General features: G+C 53.3%; 1 protein-coding gene across 1 annotated transcript in view; it reads left to right on the forward strand.

The window, feature by feature from the left end:
• Positions 1 to 10,225, forward strand: part of NALCN (sodium leak channel, non-selective) — a 164,462-nt gene that overhangs the window by 64,482 nt on the left and 89,755 nt on the right. The window contains exons 14-16 of the mRNA XM_032978490.2: positions 2,214 to 2,351; positions 4,379 to 4,453; positions 10,191 to 10,225. The exon at positions 10,191 to 10,225 is cut by the window's right edge and continues 102 nt beyond it. Of these exons, the coding sequence (XP_032834381.2) occupies positions 2,214 to 2,351; positions 4,379 to 4,453; positions 10,191 to 10,225 (248 nt within the window). The remainder of the gene's footprint in view (positions 1 to 2,213; positions 2,352 to 4,378; positions 4,454 to 10,190) is intronic.

Raw genomic sequence — 10,225 nt, forward strand, 5'->3', positions numbered from 1 at the left:
GAAACGTGAGAATTTTATTGCGTTATTTTATTATTTTATTCTCATTCTACGTGACTTTACCGAAAGAACCAAAGAAGATCATAACAACAGTCAGGACCACTGGACAGGTTCCGCAGGATTGGAAGGATGCCCTGGTGGTCCCCCTCTTTAAGAAGGGGGACCGCACAGACTGTAACAATTACAGGGGCATCTCACTTTTCAGTGTGCCGGGAAAGGCCATGGCAAGGATTATTCAACATCGCCTTGCTAGGCACGATGAGGAGAGGCGTGTGGAGCCCAATGGGGTCTCAGGAAAAGGCGGTCCTGCACAGATGCCATATTTTCTGTCCGTCTGCTACAGCAGAGGTGTAGGTAATTCCAACAAGACCTACATTTCTGCTTTATTGACCTGGTCAAGGCCTATGATACCATCAGTAGGCCTGGGCTCTGGGCTGTTCTTCGTGCTTTCGGAGTCTCTGACCCTCTGCTCACGATCATTAAGGACCTTCATGATGGTGAGCGGGCCCGGGTAAAACTGCGTGGCTGGGAGTCAGAGCCATTCCCTGTACACCTTGGGGTGCGACAGGGATGTCCTCTGGCTCCCACATTATTTAACATCTATTTTTGACCACGTAGTTCGTGAAGCCTTCGATGGCTGTACCGGAAGAATTTCCATCTGGTGCAGATACAATAGGAGGCTGATCGATGTCCAGGTGAGGTCCCTATAGGTCAACCATGTTATGTCTGTCATTGATCCGGTAATTGCTCTCAGAAGAGGAGTTGGAGGCACTGCTGCTGAACCTGGAGCGTTCCACTAATAGGTGGGGCCTTACCATCAGTCCCACCAAAACTAAGCACCTGCCTGGGTTTTTTGTACCATCAGGCACTCCACCCCCACAACTCCAAATTGGTGATGGGCAAGTTGTGGAGAGAGTGGAGAGTTTCTGATACCTGGGCAGTGTGCTTATGACCGACTCCCGTTTGATTGCAGAGGTCTCCGAAGCAGATGAGTGGCAATATATTTTCATTAGTTGCGTAACGCTGTGTGGAAGCTACCTGGTCTGTCGCTCCGCACTAAGCTTCAGGTCTTCTCGGCCACAGTCATCCCCTCCCTTCTCGACGTTGCGAAACGTGGACCCTCCTAATCGAACATCTTCGCCGGTTGGAAACGTTCAGGCTGGCCTGCCTACGATCCATCCTGGGTTTAACCAGGCTTTTGTTCGGCCGGATCGAGGGGACCAAACGGGCGCGGCACGGGCTAGAGAAGAGATGGAGTGATGTGGTACAGGAAGATGTGGAGCTGAGTGGACTTGCCGATGACTGGTACCAGCGGTGTCAAGATCGGCCTCTGTGGAGGAGGCTCGTGAAGGATGCTACTGGACAATTGGAGGTAGTCGCCCTCCAACAACAACGGAGGGCGGAGGAGCGACGCTCACAACAACGAGCGGAGCGCCGGGTGGCTAAAGCAGAGCAGGTTGGCACAGTAGGGGGCACAGGTGGTGCATCAGCCAGTCGTCTCAGTCAGTCGACCCGTGGCACCTGGGTCTGCCCTGTGACCTCCTGCCAGCGGGTGTTGGACACTTCACGTGGCCTCAAGGTGCACATAGCCTGGCACAAGCGTCGTGGTGACGTCACCGCCACTTAGTGGCGAATGGCGGTTGTTGTTGTGTGTGTGTACGCCCATGTGTTGTAGAAGACAAAGGTGATCTTTGTCTCACTCCCTCACTTACTCATTCACCCACTCACCCACTCACCCACTCGCTCACTCACCCACTCGCTCACTCACTCCCTAACCCACTCGCTCACTCACCCGCTCGCGCACTCGCTCACCCACTCGCTCACTCACTTACTCACCCTCTCGCTCACTCACTTACTCACCCACTCGCTCACCCACTCGCTCACTCACTTACTCACCCTCTCGCTCACTCACTTACTCACCCACTCGCTCACCCACTCGCTCACTCACTTACTCACCCACTCGCTCACTCACTTACTCACCCACTCACTCACTTACTCACCCACCCGCTCGCCCACTCGCTCACTCACTCCCTAACCCACTCGCTTACTCACTCACTCACCCACTCACTTACTTACTCACCCACTCGCTCACCCACTCACTCACCCACTCACTCACCCACTCACCCACCCACTCGCTCACTCACTCACCCACTCGCCCACTCATTCACTCAGTCACCAAGGTGACCTCTGTCTTCTGGACGTGTTCGTGTGCGCAGGCCTTCATGTCCATGTTCCAGATCCTGACGCAGGAGGGCTGGGTGGACGTTATGGACCAGACCATGCAGGCCGTGGGCCACGTGTGGGCTCCAGTCGTCGCTGTCTATTTCATCGTCTACCACCTCTTCGCTACCCTTGTGGGTCCTTCTCGATGCACGCCCCCCATCGATCGATCGCCCGCTCGCCCGCTCGCTCACTCACTCACCCACTCACTCACTCACTGACTCACTCACTCACTCACTGACTCGCTCACTCACTCACTCACCCACTCACCCATTCACTCACTCACTCACTGACTCACTCACTAAACCACTCACTCACTCACTCACCCCCTGACTCGCTCACTCACTCACCTGCTCGGCCGCTCGCCCGCTCGCCCGCTCGCTCACTCAGCCACTCACTCACCCGCTGACTCGCTCACTCACTCACTCACCCACTCACTCACTCACACACACACACTCACTCACCTGCTCGCTCGCCCGCTCGCCCGCCCACTCGCTCGCCGGCTGGCCCGCTCGCTCACTCACTCACCCACTGACTCACTCACCCACTCACTCACCCACCCACTCACCGCTGACTCACTCACTCACTCACTGACTCGCTCACTCACTCACCCACTCACTCACCCACCCACTCACCCGCTGACTCGCTCAATCACCCACTCACTCACCTGCTCGCTCGCTCACTCGCCCACTCGCTCGCTCGCACACTCACTCACCCGCCTGTCATCTCAACCACTCACTCACTTGCATGCCCACTCACTCACTCACACGTTCGCTCACTGACTCACCTACTCACTCACCCACTCACTCACCCACTTGCTCGCTCACTCACTCACTTACTCCCCTACTCACCCACCCACTTGCTCGCTCACTCACTCACACAGTTACCCACCTACTCACCCACCTGCCATCTCACTCACTCACTCACCCAATCACTCACCGACCTGCCATCTTACTCAATCGCTCACCCAAGCACACCCACTCAACCACACAGTGGGCGAGTCAGTGAGTCTGTGTGTGGTGAGTCTGTGTGTGGTGAGTCTGTGTGTGGTGAGTCTGTGTGTGGTGAGTCTGTGTGTGGTGAGTAGTCTGTGAGTGGTGAGTCTGTGTGGTGAGTAGTCTGTGTGGTGAGTCTGTGTGTAGTGAGTAATCTGTGTGTGGTGAGTCTGTGAGTGGTGAGTCTGTGTGTGGTGAGTCTGTGTGTAGTGAGTCTGTGTGTGATGAGTAGTCTGTGTGTAGTGAGTAGTCTGTGAGTGGTGAGTCTGTGAGTGGTGAGTCTGTGAGTGGTGAGTCTGTGTGGTGAGTCTGTGTGTGGTGATTAGTCTGTGTGTGGTGAGTAGTCTGTGTGTAGTGAGTCTGTGTGTGGTGAGTCTGTGTGTGGTGAGTCTGTGAGTGGTGAGTCTGTGTGTGGTGAGTAGTCTATGTGGTGAGTCTGAGTGGTGAGTCTGTGTGTGGTGAGTCTGTGTGTGGTGAGTAGTCTGTGTGTGGTGGTGAGTAGGTGGTGAGTAGGTGGTGAGTAAGTGGTGAGTAGGTGGTGAGTCTGTGAGTGGTGAGTAGGTGGTGAGTAGGTGGTGAGTAGCTGTGTGTGGTGGTGAGTAGGTGGTGAGTAGGTGGTGAGTAGTCTCTGTGTGGTGGTGAGTAAGTGGTGAGTAAGTGGTGAGTAGTGGTGAGTAAGTGGTGAGTAAGTGGTGAGTAGTCTCTGTGTGGTGTTGAGTAAGTGGTGAGTAGTGGTGAGTAGGTGGTGAGTAGTGGTGAGTGAGTAGTGAGTAAGTGGTGAGTAAGTGGTGAGTAGTCTCTGTGTGGTGGTGAGTGAGTGGTGAGTAGGTGGTGAGTAGGTGGTGAGTAGTGGTGAGTAAGTGGTAAGTGGTGAGTAGGTGGTGAGTAAGTGGTGAGTAAGTGGTGAGTAGACTCTGTGTGGTGGTGAGTAAGTGGTGAGTAGACTCTGTGTGGTGGTGAGTAAGTGGTGAGTAAGTGGTGAGTAAGTGGTGAGTAGGTGGTAAGTGGTGAGTGAGTGGTGAGTAAGTGGTGAGTAAGTGGTAAGTGGTGAGTAAGTGGTGAGTAGGTGGTGAGTAAGTGGTGAGTGAGTGGTGAGTAAGTGGTGACTAGGTGGTGAGTAAGTGGTGAGTAAGTGGTGAGTAGTCTCTGTGTGTGTTACCCCACAGATCCTGCTCAGTCTGTTCGTTGCCGTCATCCTGGACAACCTGGAGCTCGATGAAAACCTCAAGAAACTCAAACAGGTGATGTGTTTACACAAAGACAAAGGTCTCCCGTGTAGCCTTCACAGGCTGTAGGGGCAAGTACTGTTAGTAACGAGTAGCAGCACCTATGAAGGTAAACACAGACAAAGGTCCCCCGTGTAGCCTCTAACAGACTGTAGGGGCAAGTGCTGTGAGTAGCGAGTAGCAGCAGCGCCTGTGAAGGTAGACACAGACAAAGGTCCCCCATGTAGCCTCTAACAAACTGTAGGGGCAAGTGCTGTTAGTAGCGAGTAGCAGCAGCACCTGTGAAGGTAGACACAGACAAAGGTCCCCTGTGTAGCCTCTAACAAGCTGTAGGGGCAAGTGCTGTGAGTAGCGAGTAGCAGCAGCGCCTGTGAAGGTAGACACAGACAAAGGTCCCCCGTGTAGCCTCTAACAGACTGTAGGGGCAAGTGCTGTTAGTAGCGAGTAGCAGCAGCGCCTGTGAAGGTAGACACAGACAAAGGTTCCCCGTGTAGCCTCTAACAAACTGTAGGGGCAAGTGCTGTTAGTAGCGAAAAGCAGCAGCACCTGTGAAGGTAGACACAGACAAAGGTCCCCCGTGTAGCCTCTAACAAGCTGTAGGGGCAAGTGCTGTGAGTAGCGAGTAGCAGCAGCGCCTGTGAATGTAGACACAGACAAAGGTCCCCGGTGTAGCCTCTAACAGACTGTAGGGGCAAGTGCTGTGAGTAGCGAGTAGCAGCAGCACCTATGAAGGTAGACACAGACAAAGGTCCCCCGTGTAGCCTCTAACAAGCTGTAGGGGCAAGTGCTGTGAGTAGCGAGTAGCAGCAGCGCCTGTGAATGTAGACACAGACAAAGGTCCCCGGTGTAGCTTCTAACAGACTGTAGGGGCAAGTGCTGTGAGTAGCGAGTAGCAGCAGCACCTATGAACGTAGACACAGACAAAGGTCCCCCGCGTAGCCTCTCACAGACTGTAGGGGCAAGTGCTCTTAGCGAGTAGCACCTTTGAAGGCCGGAAAGCACACGAGGGGGTGGGTGGCCAACACCACGCCCGGCCGCCTTTGTCTCCCCAGTGGCGATGTTTTACTAACACACACAGCACCAGGTACTAATTTGAGGCTGAGTCGACCGAGCGGAGGCCCGGACCTGCAATGACCTCCTGTCACAGGTGGTAGCTAAAGTGGCCCCTCGGGATAGAGTAATCTTGTTGGGTGACTTCAATGCCAGAGTTGGTCATAATGCTGGCACCTGGTCTGGAATGATTGGAGGGCATGAGCAAGATCATCTCAATAACGGTAGGAGGCTGCTAGACTTCTGTGCAGCCCATGGGCTTGTAATTACCAACACGCTGTTCCGGCATCGGCGCATCCACACAACATCATGGATGCACGCCGGGTCCAAGCAAGAACATCTGCTGGACTACATAGTGACGGACCAGCGGATGCGAACCCATGTCCTTGACACCAGGACCTATCGTGGAGCTGATCTGCCCTCTGACCATCGACTAGTCATCTGTAAGATGCGCCTACCCATTCTTCCACTCCGGTGGTGGGTGTACACCCAGGACCCCATTCAAACCCCAAAGTGCCCTGGGTCTCAGCGAGCTGATGAAAGTTTGCAAGCAGGAATTTCAACATCGCTTGCGGCTGGGGTTGGCATCGTCCCCCACTCCTCCTGATGCCGAGGGGGACATAGGCGAGGTTCAAGACTGTGGTTCATGCAGCTGCAATAGCTGCCTTGGGTACGCAGTCCAGACCTCCCCAGAGACCCTGGCTGAAGGAGGATTTGTTCCGGCTGGTTGAGAGATAACGACAGGCCCCGCTCGCCGCCATCTACAACATCCAACATTGGAGAATGAAGACGTTCGGAGAGCCGTGAGGCGCCGCAAGGATGGGTCGTGGTTGCGGATTGCGATGCGTCAGCCGTCGCCATCCTTATGGGAAAGAACGGTGATCCAATCTCCGACTCCCAGGGAGAGCACTGCAGATTTGCCAAGGATTTCTACGAGGCCTTGCGGGGAGGGGAATTCCCTCAGGCCAGACGACATCGTGGGTGGAGGTTGGGACGACCCTTCCTGAGGCTGCTGTGCCTGAAATATTGGCAGTAGTAGTCAACCCCCTCTGTTGCGGAAGTACTGAGGGCGATCCGGAGTCTCAAACCAGGAAAAAGCGCCGGGCAGAGATGATCTCCCAAGCGAAATGCTGAGGGAGGGTGGCGTCTGTCTGCAGACTGCCCTACGTGACATCACCACAACTGTCTGGACCACTGGACGGGTTTCCGCAGGATTGGAAGGATGCCATGGTGGTCCCCCTCTTTAAGAAGGAGGACGGCACAGACTGTAACAGCTACAGGGGCTTCTCACTCCTCAGTGTGCCGGGATAGGTCCTGGCAAGGATTATTCAACATCGCCTTGCCAGGCACGCTGAGGAGAGGCTTGCGGAGCCCCAATGCGGTTTCAGGAAAGGGCGGTCCTGCACAGATGCCATATTTTCTGCCCGTCTGCTACAGCAGAAGTGAAGGGAATTCCAGCAAGACCTACATCTCTGCTTTATTGGCCTGGTCAAGGCCTATGATACCATCAGTAGGCCTGGGCTCTGGGTTGTTCTTCGTGCTTTCGGAGTCCCTGACCATCTGCCCACGATCATCAAGGACCTTCATGATGGTGAGCGGGCCCGGGTAAAACTACGTGGCCGGGAGTCAGAGCCATTCCCTGTACACCTTGGGGTGCGACAGGGATGTCCTCTGGCTCCCACGTTATTTAACATCTATTTCGACCACGTAGTTCGTGATGCCTTCGATGGCCATACCGGAAGAATTTCCATCTGTTACAGATACAATAGGAGGCTGATGGATGCCCTGGTGCGGTCAAGGGATGGCTTCCTATTGGTTAACCACGTTATGTGTGCCGATGACCTGGCAATTGCTACTCACTCAAAGGAGGAATTGGAGGCGCTGCTGCTGAATCTGGAGTGTGCCACTAAGAGGTGGGGCCTTACCATCAGCCCCAGCAAAACTAAGCACCTGCCTAGGTATGTTGTGCCATCGGACACTCCACACCCACAACTCCGAATTGATGATTGGGCAGTTGTGGAGAGAGTGGAGAATTTCCCATACCTGGGCAGTGTGCTCATGACCGACTCTGGTTTAACAGCAGAGGTCTCACTTCGAATCAGTCGAGCGGCAATATCTTTTCATCGGTTGCGTAACGCTGTGTGGAAGTTACCTGGTCTGTCGCTCCTCACTAAGCTTCAGGTCATCTCGGTCGCGGTCATTCCCTCCCTTCTCTACGCTTGCGAAACGTCGACCCCCTAAATGGAACATCTTCGCCGGTTAGAAACATTTAGGCTGGTCTGCCTACGATCAATTCTGGGTTTAACCAGGCTGGATTGTGTGAGGAGCTCACAAATCCTCGAAAGATCTGGGCAAGGTCCCATCGGTGAGCTCCTCCGGCAGGCAAGGCGGCGTTGGCTTGTCAAGGCCTATGATACCATCAGTAGGCCTGGTCTATGGGTCTGTGCCGTGACCTCCTGTGTGTGAACTCTCCCTCCGTGTCTCTCTGTGATCTCTCTCTGTCTCTCTGTGATCTCACTGTCTCTCTGTCTCTCTGTCTCTCTATCTCTGTCTCTCTGTCTCTCTGTCTCTTTGTCTCTCTATCTCTGTCTCTCTATCTCTGTCTCTCTGTCTGTCTCTCTGTAATATCTCTCTGTCTGTGATCTCTCTGTCTCTATGATCTCCCTGTCTCTCTGTCTCTCTGTGATCTCACTGTCTCTCTGTGATCTCTCTCTGTGTCTGTGATCTCTCTCTGTCTCTGTGATCTCCCTGTCTCTCTGTCTCTGTCTCGCTGTGTCTCTGAGATCTCTCTCTGCCTCTGTGATCTGTCTCTCTATCTCTGTCTCTCTGTGTCTGTCTCTCTGTGTCTCTCTGTCTCTGTGTCTCTGTCTTTGTCCCCTTGTGAGGGAGCAGCTGAAACAGAGCGAGGCGAACGCCGACACGAAGGAGAAGCTGCCGCTGTGTCTCTGTGTCTCTGTCTCTCTGTCTCTCTGTGTCTCTGTGTCTCTCTGTGTCTCTCTGTGTCTCTATCTCTGTGTCTCTGTCTCTCTGTGTCTTTCTGTGTCTCTGTCTCTCTGTGATCTCTGTGATCTCTGTCTCTCTGTGTCTCTCTGTCTCTGTGTCTCTCTGTGATCTCTATCTCTCTGTCTCTCTCTCTGTGATCTCTCTGTCTCTGTCTCTCTGTGTCTCTGTCTCTCTGTGATCTCTCTGTCTCTCTCTGTGTCTCTGTCTCTCTGTCTCTCTGTGTCTGTGTCTCTCTGTGATCTCTCTATCTCTGTGTCTCTGTGATCTCTCTATCTCTCTGTCTCTCTCTGTGTCTCTGCGATCTCTCTATCTCTGTCTCTCTCTCTGTGATCTCTCTATCTCTGTCTCTCTCTCTCTGTGATCTCTCTATCTCTGTCTCTCTGTGTCTCTGTCTCTGTCTCTCTCTCTGTGATCTCTCTGTGTGATGGAGCAGCTGAAACAGAGCGAGGCGAACGCAGACACGAAGGAGAAGCTGCCACTGTGTCTCTGTGTCTCTGTATCTCTCTATCTCTCTGTCTCTCTGTGTCTCTGCGTCTCTGTGTCTCTGTCTCTCTGTCTCTCTCTCTGTGTCTCTGTGTCTCTGTCTCTCTGTGTCTCTGTCTCTCTGTGTCTCTGTCTCTCTGTGTCTCTGTCTCTCTCTCTGTGATCTCTCTCTGTGTTTCTGTCTCTCTGTGTCTCTGTCTCTCTGGGATCTCTCTGTCTCTCTCTGTCTCTCTGTGATCTCTCTGTGTCTCTGTGATCTCTGTGTCTCTGTGATCTCTCTGTATCTCTGTCTCTCTGTATCTCTCTATCTCTCTGTCTCTCTGTGTCTCTGCGTCTCTGTGTCTCTGTCTCTCACTCTCTATGTGTCTCTGTCTCTCTCTCTCTGATCTCTCTCTGTCTCTCTGTGTCTCTGTCTCTCTGTGATCTCTCTGTCTCTCTCTGTCTCTCTGTGATCTCTCTGTGTCTCTGTGTCTGTGTCTCTCTGTGATCTCTCTATCTCTGTGTCTCTGTGATCTCTCTATCTCTCTCTCTCTGTGTCTCTGCGATCTCTCTATCTCTGTCTCTCTCTCTGTGTCTCTGTGATCTCTCTATCTCTGTCTCTCTCTCTCTGTGATCTCTCTATCTCTGTCTCTCTGTGTCTCTGTCTCTGTCTCTCTCTCTGTGATCTCTCTGTGTGATGGAGCAGCTGAAACAGAGCGAGGCGAACGCAGACACGAAGGAGAAGCTGCCACTGTGTCTCTGTGTCTCTGTATCTCTCTATCTCTCTGTCTCTCTGTGTCTCTGCGTCTCTGTGTCTCTGTCTCTCTGTCTCTCTCTCTCTGTGTCTCTGTGTCTCTGTCTCTCTGTGTCTCTGTCTCTCTGTGTCTCTGTCTCTCTCTCTGTGATCTCTCTCTGTGTTTCTGTCTCTCTGTCTCTCTGTGATCTCTCTGTCTCTCTGTGATCTCTCTGTGTCTCTGTGATCTCTGTGTCTCTGTGATCTCTCTGTGTCTCTGTCTCTCTGTATCTCTCTATCTCTCTGTCTCTCTGTGTCTCTGCGTCTCTGTGTCTCTGTCTCTCACTCTCTATGTGTCTCTGTCTCTCTCTCTCTCTGATCTCTCTCTGTCTCTCTGTGTCTCTGTCTCTCTGTGATCTCTCTGTCTCTCTCTGTCTCTCTGTGATCTCTCTGTGTCTCTGTGATCTCTCTGTGTCTCTGTGATCTCTCTGTGTGATGGAGCAGCTGAAACAGAGCGAGGCGAACGCCGACACGAAGGA

Source organism: Petromyzon marinus, chromosome 67, assembly GCF_048934315.1.
Source record: "Petromyzon marinus isolate PM22_M1 ecotype Great Lakes invasive population chromosome 67, UKy_Petmar_22M1.pri1.0, whole genome shotgun sequence".
Lineage (NCBI taxonomy): Eukaryota > Metazoa > Chordata > Hyperoartia > Petromyzontiformes > Petromyzontidae > Petromyzon > Petromyzon marinus.